We start from the raw sequence: 18,888 nt of genomic DNA on the forward strand, positions 1-18,888 counted from the left end.
CGCTCGGAGGTTGTCGCTGAGCCCCACTACCGGCGAGAGAGCGCGGCTGTGGAAGCGCAAGAAACCAAATAGTCCAGCCGGTAACTTTCCCCCAAGCCGCGGCTCCTCCTGTGCTCCCCCCACCCCCCATGCAACTGGCCTGAGTCCAACCCACCGCGCCAGGGGGCGCGGAGGAGGTGGGGGGAGCGTTGTCCTAGTTAGAGTCCGTCAGCGTTTCCATTCCCTCAACTCGGTCGGGTCGGGGGTCTACCTCTAAAGTCACGAAGGCGACTAGGGGAGCGCTGAGCGCCGCCTCGCCCTCTCTCCATCCCGGAGCCGCCAATCCGTCTGATCCCAGAAGTGCATAGAAAGTTTCTGGGGACCCTCCGCCCTGGGTTGGGGGAGGCTGTAGTTCCTTCTCTACCTTTCCTCCCTGTTAAAATCAATTCCCAAGACCCGGAGTGTTGGGAAGGCACAGGAAAGGGGAGTGGTGGGAATCTGGTCTGCATGCGCGCGTGTGTGGGGGGGTCCCACTTACAGGACAGACGAAGGACACTGCAGTAATCTCGAGTATGGGGGACCCCTAGCCAGGAGGCAAAAGTGGGGTACACTCACCTCTCCGCCTTTGGGTCCGCTGGCTGGAGCTGCTGAGGCTCCGGGTGTGGGGAGAAGCGCGTCCCCCGCCAGGCCCGGGGGCTTGGGGCCCTGCTCCGGTCCTGGTCAGAAGGCCGCGGTCAGTGGCTCGCCGCTCTCTGCTGGGGGGCTCCTCCTCCGCAGCCCTCTGCCTCCTCCTGCCGCCCGCCCCCCCCTCGGCCGCCGAGAACCGTACATTCACCTGGCTCCCACCCGCCCCCCCCCGCTCAGGGCCCGCCTCACCTGTCCTGCTGTCTCACCTGTCCTCCTGCTTGCTTTCCCCCCATCCCTCCCCTCCCTCCCCCCGCCCCCTGCCACCCCCCAAACTCCCCCTCCCAACCCTTAGCAACACCCTCTGTCACTTCCTGGTTTTTCACCCGCCCCCCCCAGGCCCCCCTCCCTCCGCCCAATAAGGACATAAACTTCAACCCCTTGGTCCAGCCAGTCTCTGCAGGGCGCAGATGGATCCCTCCCTCCTTTTTCGCTCTCTTCTTCCAAGCTCTTACTTTGCACTCTGAGCTTTTCCCACCCTCCTCTTTTCCCTCCTTCTTTCCTTGTCTCTCTCTTTCTCCCTTCACCTGCCGCGGTCCCTTTCCCCCTCCCTCTTCTCTTTCTCTCTCTCTTTCTAGCCCCTATCTCTCCCAGTCCACCTTAACTCGAGCTCCGCCCTCGACCCCCATCCAGCCCTCCGCCGCTACTCCGCCCCGCCCCCTGCACTCCACCGCCCTGTCCGCCCATTGGCCTGAATGCCCGCCCATCCCAAGTGGGTCCCGCCTTGCGTAGGGCCAGGGAGGGGGCGGAGCCGAGGGGGCTGGCCTGAAACCTGGAGGGGAAGAGGAGGGGGCAGTGTCCGCAGCGGCCGGGGAACCGAGCACCCCCCCCCCCCCCCAGCAAAAAGGGCTCTCTCACTTCTCTAAGAGGGGCTTCTGTAGGGTCAGCACCTCGGGAGGGAAGGGTATGAGGAGGTCGAAAATAGGCTAGGTGGGGGTGAGGCAGGGACTTAGGGGGTTGAGGAAGGGGGTCCCGTGAGGGACTATAATCAGGTCAGGGCCCCTGGAGGTAGGGGGAGGGGAGCCACCCGGCCATCAACTCCAGCTCCTACGCCCCACCCCCAACCCCCTTAGAAGGAACGGGGGAGATGAGGCTGCAGGCACCCTGCCTCCCTCCCCACGCGTGACGGCGCCCCGCGGGGAGGGAACGGCGCCCTGGGCAAGCAGCCTCTGCGCTCCAGCCGGTGCCCGCTGCGGCCTTGGCATTGTCGAAGGGGAGGGGCCAGGTCCGTGAAGGGGGAGGGGGAGGAACGCTGAAGCTCCTGCTCCCCGCCTCCATCCCGCTGTGCCCTAAGTGGAGAAACTGAGTCTCCGCGGAGAGACATCTGGACTTGGATTTGCTCAGAGACCCAGAAGGCGAGGGGGACCTGAGTGTTTTACGATGTATATGTAGGTTTAGGGGGATCGAGATATGTGCTTCAGTGCCCCCCAACTGAGGAAGGTAGCCCGTTTGGGACGCTTCCAACTGGGCCTGAGGCGCTACGTACCCCAAAGAGCCCCTCCCACTAGTGTAAAACTGATTCAAATCCGGCTATCGCGGGCCAGGTTCCGCTCCCCGCGGCCTGCCGGGCCGAACCGGGTCGAGCTCGCTTTCTCCAACCCCAGCCCCCTCCGCAGGGGGCCTCCCTCCCTTTTCAGCAGGTGGCTCCGCGGGACACCAGCTCAACCTGTTGGACCACAATAGGCGGCGCCAGGGGGGCCCTGGCCCTCACCCGGGCTGACCCGGGATCCCCGCGCAGGGGGAGGGGCGGAGTGCTGGTCCCTCCCTCCCTCTCCCTCCGGCCGTGACTCAGCCTCGGGGCCGCTGCCCTGCTCCCCAGCCAGGGGCGGAAAGTGTGAGGCGCCCCTGAGGGCCTAGGCCAAACCAAACAGCCCCCCACCCCAGACATTATCTCACTGTAGAATTGGGGGGGTTCTAGGAAGGAGGGGGTAGCAACAGCAGGAACGGGGCGCTCCCGATAGGTAATCCGCTCCGGGTTTTCTTATCGTCCCTGTCCCCCATGGGTCCCGAGGCTGGTCACTGCTCCGGGTTTTCTTCTCGGCCCCGCCGGACAGATTCTGGTTCGTCAGAGCCCGGAGCCGGTGGCGTCCAGGCCAGGGTTTTCCCCTCCCTCCTGCAGCTCGGGGTCGCGCTAGACTGGAGAAGGGCTGTGCCAGGGGCAAGGCGACAGTGCCAGAAGCACAAGTGAAATGGAGAGGGGGCTGCTTCGGGCTGGAGAGGGCATGGAAAGTGGCTCGGGGAGGGCAGAGCCAGAGCCTCTAGAAGCAACAGAAAGGAAGGCGCCTTGGCATCAGCCCTTAGGTATAGAAAAATGAACAACGGCCTCGCCATGTCCCCCGTTCCTGGGGGTCGTGGCAGGTGTCTTGTTGGACCCTACCTGTATCTTTTAGCAGCCGGAATGCATTTCCCACTTTAGTCTGGACAGTCCTGGAACCCTTAGTGACCTCCTCCCGCCCGCCCCCCCGCCCCCGCCCCCAACACACACACATTCTCGGCTCCCTTCCTCGCTCAGAAGTCAGAGGGTGGAACCCCAACTTGAAATTCCCGCCTAATCCCCAACTCCAAGCCTTACCTCGCCAAACAACTGAGGCTATTTCAGCCCAGAAAAGTTGACTGGGGGCCCCGCCCCCTCCCACGAAACCCCCGAGGCCTGCCACCACCCCTGCCCAGCCACTAGGCCTGTACTGGAACCGGGAACTGGAGGGCAAGTGTGGGATCTCCAAGGGGCTTCCTGGGGATCTGGGCGCTTCCAAGATCCACACTTTCAGACATATATTTTCAGGCAACCAACTAGACCTAAATTTGGGGGGCAAGTTAGCAGGAGGTCTGTAAATACCCGGAGGATGAAGTGGTTGACCAAAGAGAAGGATGAATGTCCAGGCCTGCTGGGAGTTAGCCCCTTTTAAGGAGAACTGCACACCTGGGGCTGGGGCCACGTGCGCCAAGGAGCAGCTGCAAGGGAGCTGGATACTTGCAGAGCCCGGAGAAGAGAGTACTTTGACGGGAAAAAAGGCAAAGCTGGGCCTGGGCGGGGTCCTGAGAGAGTGGGTCTAGGGGCCTGTTTTGGAATGTGGAGGGGCTGAGCTGGAAGCGGAGCTTCAGCCTGCGCCGGGCGCCCACCTCTTCCCCACTCTCCGCCTTCCCCAAGCTGCCTCCGCTTCCCTCGAAAAACCCGCCGCCCAGGAAACCGCTGGGGGCGCTCAGACCGCAGCCCCGGCGCCCCCACCGTGACCGCCCAACCCACCTGAAGGGACCGTGGCTGCCAGGGTTGCCCCCCTCCCGCCGACTCCCCCCACACCTGCGGGCTGCTCTATTTATAACTCGGCGCCTATTCCGGGCCTCTGGGCGGGAGCGCGCTGCAGCGCAGCGCTAATCGTCGCCGGGATCTCTGCGCCCCCCAGGGCAGGGGGAGATAAATTTAGCCTCAGGAAGCTCGGGGGAACATTTTCCAAAACTCCGCGTCCCAGAGAAGGCGAAACAGAACCCCCTTGCCCTCAGCTTCCTCCCGCCAGCCGCCAGGCGGCGCAGGTCCCTCAGCGTCTCGAGCCTTGAAGCTGGGATAGGCAAAGAATTGAGAACGAACGACCTAAGGGCACAAAGGGGCGCCCGTCAGAGGGGACAGAGAATGGCCAGAAAAATGGATATGCTCCTAAGGTTGGCAAAGACGGGAGTAGACAGCTTCAGCTGGGAGTAACTAGGAAGGACTTCTGCCTTTTGAAGGGGAAATAACTCATGTGCAAACGAGATGCAAATAGGGATGCAAATAAGAGCCAATGCCCTTGGAGGTCGGCGCTCTGGCGCCAGTGAAACAACTGCCACACTGCCTTCTGCCCGCCTTTCAGTGTTGCTGGGAAAACGTGGGACTCTCCCAAGAGCATCACTATAATATCTAGTTAATTGCGCATGGCTCCTCAGACCACTTTTCTCGATCCCTCTCCACCTACTTTCTGCACACCATTGAGGATCATGTTCGAAGTAATCAGCTGGGAATCCCGGTTATGAATGAGGCCGCTTTTCCTGCGCATGCTGTCGTATTTGGGGAGTCACTTCCAGTTCTGCCGGTTCAGTTCTTCGAGTTCCGACGAGGAAACTGAGATAGTGTGAGGAAAACTGACCTCACCCAAAGCACCAGTGCAGGTACAAAGCCGGTACTGGTAAAACGCTTCCTAGGTGACGCACGCAGTGGTAAAGAACCTGCCTGCCAATGCAGGAGAAGCCAGAGACGTGGGTTCCATCCCTGGGTCGGGAAGATCCTCTGGAGTAGGGAATGGCAACCCACTCCAGTATTCTTGCCCGGAAAATTCCATGGACAGAGGAGCCTGGCGGGTTACAGTCCATAGTTTCTCAAAGACTCAGACAGGACTGGGCACCGCGCCTTTACCTTTTACCCCTTCAGCTCTGCCTGGTCTCTTTCCGCACTTTACCGGCCTAGTCCTCTACCCCTTGTTGCCACTAGGGGGTTCCTGGGGGGGGACGAGGGGTAGATGAGCTCTTACCCATTCCTCCCTGTCTTGGTGCTCCCTATCTTCCTTTATCCCTCCCCTCATCCCCCTCCAGTGAGTTCTGGAGAGAGTGGTTTGGACATTCAAAACCGGAGCTTATTCTAGATGGGAAGAGAACACTACAGGGAAACTGCCATATCTCACTTTTCCTTCTAGACCAGTGGGGAGTCTCTTGGCTCTGTGGCTGACATGGAAAGGGCATAGCTGGGCCTCCCAAATGCCCCCAGCAGGAAATGAAGAACAGGGGAGCTTAGGGTTGAGGTCAAGCGGGAGATCATGGACTGGGTGTAGAACAGAGTTGATTGTCCCCTCCACCCTTTCGCTTTCCTGGCCCTGCCTCCCAGGCCACTTAGACCACCATCCCAAGCACGCGTTCAGAAGAGGAAGGCAGGCTAATTGAGAGAGGCTCTGAATTTGAGATGAAAAAAATCTGGGTTCACCAAATGACTACCCTATTGCAGAGTGCTGTTTGTGTGACTTTGGAGAGGTCACCTCAGCTCTCAGGGCTTGTTCCTTCATGTAAAGATATGATAATTACTCTTGTCCTGCCTACTTTTGAAGTGGACTTTTGTAAGGCTCAGAGCACTCTAGCTGAAACAGGCTTTTGGAATGGTGTATGAGGTTTTTGTTATCCTCCCCATCTCTCTCTTCAATCTTTCCACTTTCAGAGCTCTGACACTCTCTTTCCAGCTCTGACACTCTCCCTGGGCTACTGGCAGTCACTACTTGTCTCCCTCCTTCAGCTCCTACCGTGGGCCACAGCCCTGGGCCCTGCCTTCCTCTACCTACCACTTCCCCAGTGGCCCTTGCCAGACATCCCCTCCCCTGGCAAAGTCAGAAGCCTCAGACTTTAGGATCCACCTCCAGCACTGCTGCAGCTTAGTGGGAGTGAGGTCTAAGGAAGGAAAAGGAGAAAGACTTCTCGAGCTTGAGCTCGAGTGAGGGAAGGGCTGGAGCCTGCCAAGCAGGGTGCAGACTACAGTGGGGAAAGGGAACTCCAAATTCAGAGGCGAAGGTGAATTCTTTATCCACCTCTACCACTAACCTCTCTCTGGGTGGATTTAGGACCTTCTCACTGCTGGGCCCTGGGGTTCTGGAGACACAGGGAAGAACACTGACCTGCATTTTGTGGATGCAGGGCTGCCAGGGATAAGAAATAACCTTGATTTGGAGTACTATAGAGTAGCATGCTACCATAAAAAAGAATGGACAGGCTGTAAGTATATTGGTATGAAATCCTTTACAAGGTATGTGAAGCAAAAACAGCAAGGTGCAGAGTAGGGTGTAGAGTATGTTATTAACTAGAAGGACAAATATATGCAGAATGCAGCCACTTCTCTCCACTGCTATGGCTGTAAGCCTGCTATAAGCCACCAACACATCTGGCCCCAGTTGTGCTTATTACCTCCTAAGAGGTCTCTACTGTTCTACCCTTGGTCCCCTAAAGGCTATTCTCAACCCAGCGCCAGTGTGAACCTTTTAAATAAAAAAGCCAGTTCATGCTCAGCTGCCTGCAACAGTTCCTTATTTCACTCAGCATACAATCTCAAGTTGTTACCATGGCCTACTAGGCTTGCTCCAACTCCCACCCCTAGCTCAACTTTCTCTTTTTCCATAGCACCTACCTAATAACATCAATGTGCTTGTTTTTATGTTTATATTTTCTGTCTCTACCCACCAGCATGCAAGCTCCATAAGTATCAGTTCAGTTCAGTCGCTCAGTTGTGTCCGACTCTTTGCGACTCCATGAATCACAGCACGCCAGGCCTCCCTGTCCATCACCAATTCCCGGAGTTCACTCAGACTCACGTCCATCGAGTGGGTGATGCCATCCAGCCATCTCATCCTCTGTCGTCCCCTTCTCCTCCTGCCCCCAATCCCTCCCAGCATCAGAGTCTTTTCCAATGAGTTAACTCTTCGCATAAGGTGGCCAAAGTACTGGAGTTTCAGCTTTAGTATCGTTCCTTCCAAAGAACACCCAGGGCTGATCTCCTTTAGAATGGACTGGTTGGATCTCCTTGCAGTCTAAGGGACTCTCAAGAGTCTTCTCCAACACCACAGTTCAAAAGCATCAATTCTTCGGCACTCAGCCTTCTTCACAGTCCAACTCTCACATCCATACATGACCACTGGAAAAACCATAGCCTTGACTAGACGGACCTTTGTTGGCAAAGTGATGTTTCTGCTTTTGAATATGCTATCTAGGTTGGTCATAACTTTCCTTCCAAGGAGTAAGCGTCTTTTAATTTCATGGCTGCAGTCACCATCTGCAGTGGTTTTGGAGCCCCCAAAAATAAAGTCTGACACTGTTTCCACTGTTTCCCCATCTATTTCCCATGAAGTGATGGGACGGGATGCCATGATCTTTGTTTTCTGAATGTTGAGCTTTAAGCCAACTTTTCCACTCTCCTCTTTCACTTTCATCAAGAGGCTTTTGAGTTCCTCTTCACTTTCTGCCATAAGGGTGGTGTCATCTGCATATCTGAGGTTATTGATATTTCTCCTAGCAATCTTGATTCCAGCTTGTGCTTCTTCCAGTCCAGCATTTCTCATGATGTACTCTGCATAGAAGTTAAATAAGCAGGGTGACAATATACAGCCTTGATGTACTCCTTTTCGTATTTGGAACCAGTCTGTTGTTCCATGTCCAGTTCTAACTGTTGCTTCCTGACCTGCATACAGATTTCTCAAGAGGCAGGTCAGGTGGTCTGGTATTCCCATCTCTTTCAGAATTTTCCAGTTTATTGTGATCCACACAGTCAAAGGCTTTGGCGTAGTCAATAAAGCAGAAATAGATGTTTTTCTGGAACTCTCTTGCTTTTTCCATGATCCAGCGGATGTTGGCCATTTGATCTCTGGTTCCTCTGCCTTTTAAGTATATGGATCTGTTTTGTTCTCTGCTGTATTCAAAGCAGCCAGAATGGCATACAGCAGATGCTCAATAATATATGTTAAATGAATGAATGAATCTTTTGCCATTTGCAACAGCATGGTTGAACCTGGAGGGTATTATGCTTAATGAAATAAGCCAGAGAAAGACAAATATGGTATGTTATCACTCACACATGGAATCTAAAAAACAAAACGAATGGATATAAGATACAGAGAACAAACTAGTGGTTACTAGTGGAAAGGGAAGGGGGAGGGACAAGATAGGTCTAGGGGATTAAGAGGTACAAACTACTATGTATAAAATAAATAAGCTACAAGTATATTTTGTACAGCACAGGGAATATAGCCAACATTTTATAATATCTTTAAATGGAGTATAATCTATAAAAATTTTGAATCACTATGCTGTATACCTGAAACTAATATAATATTGTAAGTCAACTATACGTCAATTTAAAGAACTTAAAAAAAAATGCTGTCCAAGAAACGGGTCACCATGGTTACCTCTGGGGAGGAAAGCCAGGGGATAGGTGCTAGGGGATAAAGAATTATCAGAGTTCTTTGCTCTAGGCATACGTTACTTTGACAAACAAAGAAAAAGAAAACAAGCCCAGGGGAAAAGGAGTTAACTAAGAAGTCTGAGGAAGAGCTGGTCCCTGGCAGTGGGAGAGGGTCGCATACACCACCTCCAGGCCAGTGTCCCAGGACAGAACGGGGCAAAGGCATAACTGGGTCCCAGAGAATGCTGGGTAGAGATCCGAGGGACACTTTGGCTGGCTCTGAGGTTGTGGGGGTCTGAGTGGGCATGTCAGTAGGCAGGAGCAAGACGATGTAAATAACTGGTGTGTACTGATCCCAGGGAGTGATTCAGGGAGAGCATGTGTTGGTGGCTGCCAAGGGGAAGCGAAGAGTCAATTCTGCTCATTTTGGCTGTGTTCCTGTGCATTGTCATAAGCCCGCAGGACAGCTTTCCCTTGCAGCTTTGTGTGTGAGCTAGGGGAGCAGGGCCTGATCTCTGTAAGCTGGGAACTAGTACCAGCTCAGTGCTTTCCCCAAGATCTTCAGGGACAGGGAGCTGGCTAGATCAGGTCTTCTATTTAGGTTCCCAGCCTTACATGGAGGGCCTCATAAAGACCCCACCCAAGCTAGACTCCTCCCTTTCTACAAGTTGGGAGGAACCGGGCCTTTCCACCCAACGCCCTCCCCACCCAGGCACCAGTGAGTCAGGAAACCTGGCTTTCAGTCTTTCTATCCAGGACAACCTCCTTTCCTCCCTGGGTCCCAAACTCTTCCCATGCTGACTTTTTCTGATTCCCCTGTAGACATTTAGAACTTTCGGTCTCAAGGCCTATTTATTATACATATAGTTCAGTGATTCTCAAATAGAGAGACTGGGGGCAGGCCATTCCTGGTATTGGGAGGGTATGGTAAGATCAGCCATCTGGGCCAGTAGGCTCCCCGAGCCAGACTTGGAGGAGCGCCAGGTCCTGCTGCAGTCTGACTGGGGTCCTAGCCAGCAGGCCAAGCTCCTGTGCATCAGAGGTGCGCTGGAGGTGGGGGCTGGGTACGGAGGCCCAGAGATGAGGCAGGTCTGACAGATGGCACAAACTGGAACCAGGATAGCACTTCACTTGGTGTTTGTGGCCCATCCTTGGTCAAGCACAGCCGGCTCCGGGAGTCTTGATGGACGCTGGCCTGGGTGCTATAAAAAGAAGAATGGGAAGCTGAGAGGCAGGCTCTACCACAGAAGTTGCAACCGTGCCTCCTGTCTGCCTGCTCTACCCTGCCCACCTGAACGATGCCGGCCATGGTGCCCGTGGAGTGGAGGCAGGTCTCTGCCACCATTAATCCAGCAGCTCCTTGATACACCAGCAGCAGAGGAGGATGTAGGCTATTTCCTTCAGGGTCCGCTGCAGGCCCTCCCACCCTGTGCCCATCTTCATGATGGGAACCCTAAGTCCAGTGTCTCTCAGGACTCCTCCGAGGGAGAAGGGCAGGGTCTGGGCTAGGGGCTGTGTCCGGGGCTGCATGTGGGCTGCAGCTGAGGAAGGGTGTGGTAGCTGCGTCCTGTGCCTTTTATCTTCATTGTCCCCACCCCCTTCAGACCTCATGACTGTGGGCACAAGGGCCCCAGGGTCTAGCACAGGAAGGTTCTGGGCCCGAGAATGGGCTGAGTCAGCCCCTGTGCCCAGGGATGCTGGGATGGGGTTAGTAGGAGGGCTGGCCACTCCATCTTTCATCCTCCATGGCCAGGCCAGCTCAGCTTCCCTTTTTCCAGCCTGGGTCTTCAAACCCTGGGTCTACTGGCTGGTTGTCCCTCCCCTCTACCCCCCAGGGTTGGCACTGCTCCCTGCTTCTGCCCTCTAGTGGGCTCCTGCTGAGGCTGGCACTGAAAATCATCAGAGAGAGCTCCTTTCCAGCCTGCTCTCCCCCACATCCCCCTTAGAGTGAGCACTGGGGGCTCCGAGCTGCCAGGGCCTGGCTTCCTTTTGCTTCTCCCGTTCCCTGAAGCAGGAAGACAAAGGCAGAGCCAGAGCAACAGGCACAGGAGAGGTGGTTTATTGACAGGTTAGACCCCAGGACGGCCTCCTTCCTTCCCTCCTTGGAAAGGGTGGGAGTGGGAGGTCACGTGCGGGAGTTCCGCTCCTCGTCTTCATTCTCAAGCAGGTAGGCCGGACGGTAGGTGGGCTGTCCTTCTGGGCTCAGGCACTTCAGGGCCGGGTTCTGTACTGTGTTCTCCCGGCTTCCCAGTGACGTGTAGCTGGGTGGGGGGTGGGGTGGGGGGGGTGGAGGGTATGGTGGGTTTGTGGTGGGCTTGGTGTTCCCAGTCCCAGCACCCTCATGTCTTCCACATACCCATCCTGTTCCCCCAACAGCTTACCCTCGGTCATACAGGATACAGTAGGGGACAAACAGTTGGCGCAGAAAGTCCCAGATGTCTCTGTAGGTCCAGTCCTGGGAGGCCAGCATCAGAGCGGAGTCACAAATACTCCCCCTCCTACATCTACCTTCATCCACCTGGGAAAGGGCCTATCCCAGTTCTTTTGCTCCCCTAGCCTTGGAGGGAGGGCCTGCTACTAAACTCTCCAGTACATCTTGCTCTGTGTATGCCAATCAATGAGAGAAACCATCCCGTCCCCTCCCCATTCTCAATCCACCCTCCGCTGGCATGTAATTTCCAGGAGGAAAGGGAGAGGCTGTTTAAGGCTATTTGTGTAAGCCTGTGCTGTCCAGTAGAACTTTCTGCAATGATGGAAATGGTCTGTATCTATGCTGTCTAACATGGTAGTCATTTGACATAGGGCTAGTACAACATACAACTAAGGAACTGAAGTTTGAATCGTATTTAATTAAAAAATTGAGATATAATTCATAAGCCATGATATTCATCTTTTTAAAGTATACAATTCAACTTTTTAAAGCAATTTGTATTTCATTTCAATTAATTACAATTCAAGTGTAAATAAATGGCTCACGGCTACCATATTGGACAGCACAGGTCTAAGACACTGTTCGGTCCACAATGCTTGCTGTTGAATTAGTGCTCAATATAACCTGATCAAAAGGCTGAATGAATAAATACCACTGCCTCCCTTGGCTGATGGGGCCATTTCATCCAAGCCCAAGCCCGCCCCAGGAAGCCAGGGTACAGTGACTGACGGGGGACAGGAGACTGAAGGCAAGAAACCCCCTTCCCCATACCAGGAGTGGGTTGATGCGCATGAATGCAGGCCAGCCTGGGTCGGTGGGGCTGAAGGGGCAGAGGCTGCAGGAGTAGGGGTCAGTGCGGCGGGTGCCCATCAGCACAGCCTCCAGCTGGGGGTGCCGTGCCTGCAGCTCACTTAGGGCCTGCTTCATGTCTCCTTCAGCCTCCAGCACCTGCAGATTGTACCTGAGGAAGAGCGCCGGGAGTCAGGAATGGGCCCTGCCAAGTCCCTCTGGAATCCCAAATCTCCAAGGCCCCTAGTACCTCTTGATGGTGTCCTGTAGAAACTGCTCCAGCTCAGGGAAAGGGGAGATGCTGCGGATATACAGGATCTGGAGGGGCTCCTGAGCATCAGGGCACTTCCTGGGGAGGAGGCAGGATCCATTGGCTTGCCAGGATGGGCAAGGAAACACTCCCCAGAGAGCTTGCTCTGTTCCCTTTGGCCACTGGGATAGACACCCTCTCCTTCTCCCTTTTCGGCCTTCTCATCTGAAGGGAAGAACCCATTTCCTCTGGCAAGCCCACTCTGATCTCTAAAACCTGGAGCCCACACCCGTTTCTAGTATGTAGGCCTTACCTCCCGACAGGACTGTGACTTCCCTGTGGTCGGGGAAGGTGGCTGGCACATCCATACCCAGGGCCAGGTAGGTGTCAGATGCTCAATAAATATGGGGAGGATCAGAACTGGTCACTGTGGCTACTGCCCTGCCAAGCCCCACCCAGACACCCCCCTTCCTTCCTGCTTCTTAGGATGGGGAACTAGCCAATTGGGGCAGCTCTATCTCTGGGGTCTGCCTCCAGGGGGTGAGCTCACCTCTGCACTGCGGCATGGAAGAGGTGCAGGAGGGCAGTGCAGTCCTTGCCCCCGTTGAAGCCCACGCAGAGCTGGGTGAGGCTGTACCGAGCCAGGGCAGTCTCAATGGTCTGGAGGGCACCTGCCACCTTCTCCCCCAGAGAAGACCCTGCCAGGCAGGCAGGGAAGAGGGCATCAGTTAGCTACATATGGCTGTCAGAGGGCAGTGGGGGCCAAGCTGCCCTTGCTTTAGCCCCTCTCTATCTTCCCAGTGTTCAATTCCTTCATCTGCCCCCGGCCCGCCATTTAGCCATACCTCACGGTATTCTTCACCTCAGTGTATTCCCTCTGAGGGGTCCTGGTTTCTTTTCATTCTCCTACAGCTCATGCTGCTTCCTTCCCTCTTTCACACTGTCCTCCTGCCCATCTCCTGGTCTAACCAAATTCTTCTTGCATGTGTGCGTGCTAAGTCTCTTCAGTTGTGTCTGACTCTTTGTGACCCTATGGACTATATTCTGCCAGGCTCCTCTGTCCACAGGATTCTCCAGGCATGAATACTGGAGTGGATTGCTATGCTCTCCTCCAGGGGATCTTCCTGACCTAGGGATCAAACCTTGGTCTCTTAAGTCTTCAGCATTGGCAAGGGGGTTCTTTACCACTAGCGCCATGTGAAAATCCTCCTTATCACTCAGCTTATGTGTCACTCACTCAGGGAAGCCTTCTCCAAGCCCAGATCAAGGCTGATCTCCCTGCTGTGGAAATCCCTTCATCACTGACCCCTCATGCACGATTACCTTTTTAACATCCCCTTCTCCTGTTAAAACTCCTTGTCCAGAGCAGGGGTACCTCTGTCCTGTTGCGCTAAACCCCCAACACCCAGCACAATGTTGCTGAAAGGAGGTACTCAATTGATATTTATTGGAAGAATGAATGAATCAGCTGTAGCTATCTTCTACCTTCTCTTGGATCTGCGGCAAGCCTCCAACAGCCCACCACTCCTAAGACCTAGGGTGGCACCAGTGGTCTGGCGCCTTCTGCCCCTTCCCCAGGAGGTGCCTACCTGACTCAGTGAGTTTGTACACAGCCTCACCGGCCTGCTCCACGGCATTGGGCACGTAGGGCACCACTGATCCTTGGGGTAGACGGGCGGTCAGGTAGGCCAGGCACTCCTCCAGGGGCCCTTCTTCCTCAGAGTCCAGTGTCAGTTTCACCTGATAGTAGTTACTGCCCCAGTCAGGGTAGGAACCCAGGCCAAGCCTGCGCCCAAAATGGGCCTGGGCCTCAGCCAGGATGGGGGCGATAGAGGCCTCATTAGCTGCCACATACATTTCCCGCAAGTGGAACTGAACAGCTGTGTTTTGGAACAGCCCCTTCAGCCCTTCCAGCACCCGACGCAGCAGCTCCGGAATTCCCGGGAAGAGGTAGACATTTCGGACGGAGACTAGTGGGAATCGGAAGGGGTGGCCAGTGTGAGGATCTGTGCCATAATGCAGGCGGGCAGAGGTGGGCACCCGCGACAGTTTCTCCCAGCCCGCCCCTCCTAGGGCCTTGATGGCCGCTTCCAGCTCAGGGTGTGGCTTGAGCTCGTCCCCAAAAGCCTGGGCCACTGCCTCAAACGTCACATCATCATGTGTGGGGCCGATACCCCCTGCTGTGAGGACGTGGGTGAAGCGGCTGGAGAAAGCTGTGATCTCAGCTGCGATGGTGGCTACCTCGTCGGGTACCACAGAGACTCGGCACACCTGGACCCCCAGGGAACGCAGTGTCCGGCACAGAAAGTAGGTGTTGGTGTCTTGAGTGTGTCCCTGGGAGATTGGGGATGGGGAAGATGAGCATGTCAGTGCTGTGGGGATGCAGGGCAAAGCAGGAAGGATCAAGCTGCAACTGCCTGCTGACAGAGCACTCTGCTCTTTGGGGGACACCCACCTCTGGCAGCCCACAAGCCCACACTGGGCCCAAGAGTGGGAAAATCCATGTGAATGGAGTCAGGGGTAATGTGATCCACCTTGGGCTTCCATCTCTGCGCTTGGACCTTGACCTCCTCTCTGCTTATGGATTCAATTATCAATTTTATGTGGACCATGCATCCACTTCCTCATCAACCCTGACAGTTTCAGTCCCCTGGCCCCAAGTGCTTAAGGGCATCTTCAGATTTCTGGCCGTTGTTACTTGGGTCAGTGGCATCCTCAGACACTGTCTGCAGCCTGTCAGGCCCTTCATGCTGTCAATTCTACTTCTGAAATGTCTCTCCATCTGCTCTCTTCTTTGTTCCTACTGCCACCAAACAGGTCCTTGGCACCTTTCACCTGGATGGTGGCAACAGACCCCTGGCCAGGCTCCCAGTGTCCTGCCACAGCACTCTGCCCTAGGCCTCTGCAGCAACCTTGCTAACATGTCACTGTGACTGTGTCACTCTTGGCTCAAAAGTCACTTGTTATTTCCAACCATATACAGAATAAAGTTCAAATTCCTTTGCAGAATATTTGAGGCTGTGTGTCTCTGGTGTGTACGCATTCTTCTTTTCTAGCCCTATCTCCTTCTACTTCTCTAGAGTTTAGTGGTTAAGGTTGGCTCTGGAGTAAATGTGAATCAAGTTGGAATCCCACCTACCACTTATAGCTGTTCAGGGAAAGCCTCTCAACCTTTCTGAGTCTCAGTCTCAGTATCTATTCATTGAGATTTGGAATAAAAGTACCCACGTCATAGGGTTGTTGTAAGGATTAGGAAAATCACATATGTGATGTAATACAAGCACACTGCCAGGCCCTAGTAAGCACTCAATATTACTATTACAAACCTGATGCCCACCATGACCTCTAGTGAGACTTCCCTGATCATTCAGAAGAGATTTCCCCCTTCTAGTACTTTCCTTCTATCTCTCCTGAATGCTTTGGGTCATTTTTCCAAATAGGTTGGACATAACTCTGAAATAATACATGCACCTGTACCTCCTATACACGCTGGACTCCTTGTCATTTCTGTAAAGGTCCTCCTCCCCCTACCATACTGCTTGGCAATTTGTAGGGAATTTGCTACAAGTTTTTCAACAGAGTAATCGAAACAATAAGGGTCACTTTCCCTCCAATATCTTGGACTCACTCCAGGGCCCTACTGCAGCAAGAGGGCTCCCACCCTGGTTCACCCTCCCTCAACAGAACGTGGAGCAAGCTCCCAAGGACCGGAGAATGCTGCCCCTCCCCCCTCCTCTGTCCCAGACACACCTTGAGGATCTCATCTCCAACAATGATGATGCCCGCCGTCACGCTGCGCCCTGGCGGAGGTTCAGAGGCCCTAGATGCCATGGTCCTGCCTTCTCTGCCCCTCCGGAAGGCCCTCCAGTAGCCACCCAGACCCCCAATTAGGGGTCGCAAGCATTGGGGGCCAGCCAGGTCTACAGGGCACTGAGGGTCATAGCCTGGGAAGAGGGATTCCGGGGTGGAAGGAACCTGGAGGAGCCAGAAAGGACAATGGGGAAGAGGAGGAGTGCGTAGTTTTCCTCACCAGGCCCTTGACAATCGACTCCTTTATCCCTGTCCGTTTAATAAACGTGTTCTTAAACTCTAGCCCACACCTCTTTCAATGTCTTCTATGCTCCGTCCTAGTCGCCTTAAAATGTCCTTCTCTCCCGAATCTACCACTTAAAAATGTCTTCTGCTGCAGAGCTCGGCTCCTCTAGGGTCGGCTCTATCCAGGGCATCTGTGCTTTTATATTTATATGTGTCTTCTCTTTGGGGCACCTGTCCCTTTAAATGTCTACCTTATCCTGGGCCTTGGCTCCTTTAAATACGTTCCCTCCTTACACCACCGACCAGAACTCAGCAGCCTTCTTCTGCAGGCTTCCACACCCTTTCTGGCCCAGAATCCTGTCTTTTCCCGCCACGCTTCAGACTGCTGAGCTCTTCCAGGTTCTCACCTGCCTCTTACTCTTTCACCGGGTCTTTCCCTCTCCTTTCCTCTTGTCTCGGGGCAGCTTCCGTACTCAGAGTCCCGCCTCAGATTCACACTCACCTCATATTAATTGGTTATTTTGGCCGTCGCTCAGACTACTTCTATGGGTCCATTGGTGTAGTCGACCATTGCTCGCGAGCTTCATCCAGAGGGCGGGAGTGGTGCTGGGTTGTTATTGGCGACAACCACGTGGCCACCCTCACCCGGAAGCGAGGGGGCTGGGCCTTAGCCGAGGGGCGGGGCTTTTCTCTCAGGAAAGAACCTGAGGGGTGGAAGGAGCCGAGGGCTGAAGGGGCTCTAAGGTGTTTGTGGTGCTCCCCTCTGGTGCTGGAAGTAAGGAGACGCTTGACTCTAACCTCCGCTCAGTGTTCAAATTCTTGCGTGCACATACTATCTGTTACTCATGAACCATGACTCATTCTGAGGAGTCAGGGGCTGCACTGGTGTCAAAGGGGATTTTACACTGAAGCAAGTGGAAGTTGGACGGACACCAAGAAAAATTGTCAGGATTGCCCGTGAGTTAATGAGATCCTGGTGGTGAGCTTTTATTGTGTGGAACTTTCATTTGTCTCTTATAAACGATAAAGCTAATTACTTCAGCTTTTTTGACAACGAAGTCTTGCCCCACCTTGTTCTAGATGGTGCTTTAAACATAACCTCTCCCAGTTAATTGGTCTTGTAGGTACAAGTGAGGGCAGCGACAAAGGGAGGGCCACTGTCCACTTTGGATTCTCAGCTTCCACTTATTTTGCCTCTGGTCTAAAAGTACTTAATACTCCTGTCAATCGTCTGGGGGCCTTTTTAATATGCTGATTAAATCTACAGGATTCTGGCCGTTTGGGTGGGGCCAGAGATCTGCATTTAACAAACGCTCCTGTCATGCTGATGCCATTGCTTTTTGTAGTAAAGGTCTAAAATTTCATGTGGAGAACTGAGCCACACTGCCTCGTTTTACTCTGCTAAAACCCCTCTGAGACAGATATGCCCATTTTACAGATGGGCAACAGGTTCAAAAAGGTGAAGAGATGCCACATAAACCCCACAAAAACACTTCAGTGAATGATAGAGCCAGGCTTCTAGAACCTTCAGGTAATAAGCCCAGTTTTGTTTTTCCAATTAAGAGAGTCTCCACTCTAAAAAAACAAACTTGGGCTTTCCTAATGGCATAAGCCATATGCTACAGTATCTTTAATAATCATGGTGATATTTGACAAGCCCCTCCCTGAAATGCCTCCTCCCTACCCATCAACATCAGCTCTGAGTCTTTTAGTGGGTTCTCAAACTTAAGTGTGCACCAGAAGCACCTAAAGAGCCTGTTAAAATGTCACTGTGTCCAACCCTTAGAGTTTGATTCAGTAGGTCTAGGGTGGAGTCCAAGAATGAGCACTTCTGGGTTTCCAGGTGATTCTGATGCTTCCGGACCAGGGACCACACCTGAACGCTGACTACGACTGCTCTAGGAATAAATGAGTGAAAAATTAAGAGAAAGTGGGAAGACTAATCTCCCTTACTGAACACTACTATTAAAAGTAGAAAGTAAGCTATTATTTGGCAAAATGCCTCTTAAATGGCCACAGTTTACAACCGTTTTCTCAAAGCTCAGTGCAGTAACTACCTGTTTAAGAATGCTTGAAATCCCCTTATCCAGGCCATACCCCAGACCAATTAAGTCCACTTCCCTGGGAATGACTCAGGTATCAGCACTTTAAAGCTACTCAGGTGATTCCAATGTTTGGCCAAAGTGAGAACCACTGAAAACACTCCCAAACCACTCTGTGGACTGAACAGGCCATAGGTGTGCCGGAGCCTTAGGCTGGTCAGGAAGTGGAGTATACTAGCAGCCCCACTTTACCCTTGATAAGTGTAAAGTCTCTGTGACCCTATGGACTATAGCCCGCCAGGCTCTTCTGTCCATGGAATTCTCCAGGCAAGAATAGAATAATGGAGTGGGTAGCCATTCCCTTCTCCAGAGGATCTTCCCAACCCAGGGATGGAATCTGGGTTTCCTGCATTGCAGGAAGATTCTTTACTGTCTGAGCCACCAAGGAAGCCCCAAGAACTCTTGTATGCCCTTCAAAAAAACTCAGACTATGTTAATGGCAGTACCCGACCATAGAAAACAACTGATTTGTTTTGATGAGATGATGTTGTCCCTATATAACCTCTCTTAGGCCTGTAGTTAGAGTGAAATATATTTCAGTAGATATTTGACAGCAAAGTCTACTTAAAGTAGATTACAAACCAGTTAACTTCAATGTTGAAAGAAACCTCAGTGTTAACAAAGAGCCGAGCTTCATTATCTTACTGAAGAGCATATAATTAGAACCATAATAGTGAGGGTGATGTCCTGAGGGGGGGGGGGGGGGACTTTAACAATTAGAGAA

At 53.5% G+C, this 18,888-nt stretch overlaps 2 protein-coding genes across 3 annotated transcripts; both read right to left on the reverse strand.

The window, feature by feature from the left end:
- Positions 1–9,387: 9,387 nt before the first annotated feature.
- LENEP (lens epithelial protein) lies at positions 9,388–10,504 on the reverse strand. The gene is made up of 2 exons (XM_027531666.1): positions 9,849–10,504; positions 9,388–9,759 (listed from the first exon to the last, which is right to left on the reverse strand). The coding sequence occupies exon 1, from the start codon at positions 10,295–10,297 to the stop codon at positions 9,902–9,904; it is 396 nt and encodes a 131-aa protein (XP_027387467.1). The 5' UTR covers positions 10,298–10,504; the 3' UTR covers positions 9,388–9,759; positions 9,849–9,901.
- A 90-nt stretch (positions 10,505–10,594) lies between these two features.
- Positions 10,595–16,558, reverse strand: FLAD1 (flavin adenine dinucleotide synthetase 1). Of its 2 annotated transcripts, XM_027531642.1 has the most exons (8): positions 16,470–16,558; positions 15,778–16,002; positions 13,617–14,361; positions 12,578–12,725; positions 12,028–12,126; positions 11,760–11,949; positions 10,939–11,012; positions 10,595–10,818 (listed from the first exon to the last, which is right to left on the reverse strand). In XM_027531642.1, exons 2-8 carry the CDS (start codon positions 15,856–15,858, stop codon positions 10,683–10,685), a joined length of 1,473 nt encoding a protein of 490 aa, XP_027387443.1. In that variant the 5' UTR covers positions 15,859–16,002; positions 16,470–16,558; the 3' UTR covers positions 10,595–10,682. The 2 variants fall into 2 exon arrangements, with proteins under 2 accessions (XP_027387443.1, XP_027387453.1); XM_027531652.1 differs by lacking the exon at positions 16,470–16,558 and having other exon boundaries at positions 15,778–16,050.
- Positions 16,559–18,888: the final 2,330 nt, after the last annotated feature.

Source organism: Bos indicus x Bos taurus, chromosome 3 (assembly GCF_003369695.1).
Source record: "Bos indicus x Bos taurus breed Angus x Brahman F1 hybrid chromosome 3, Bos_hybrid_MaternalHap_v2.0, whole genome shotgun sequence".
Lineage (NCBI taxonomy): Eukaryota > Metazoa > Chordata > Mammalia > Artiodactyla > Bovidae > Bos > Bos indicus x Bos taurus.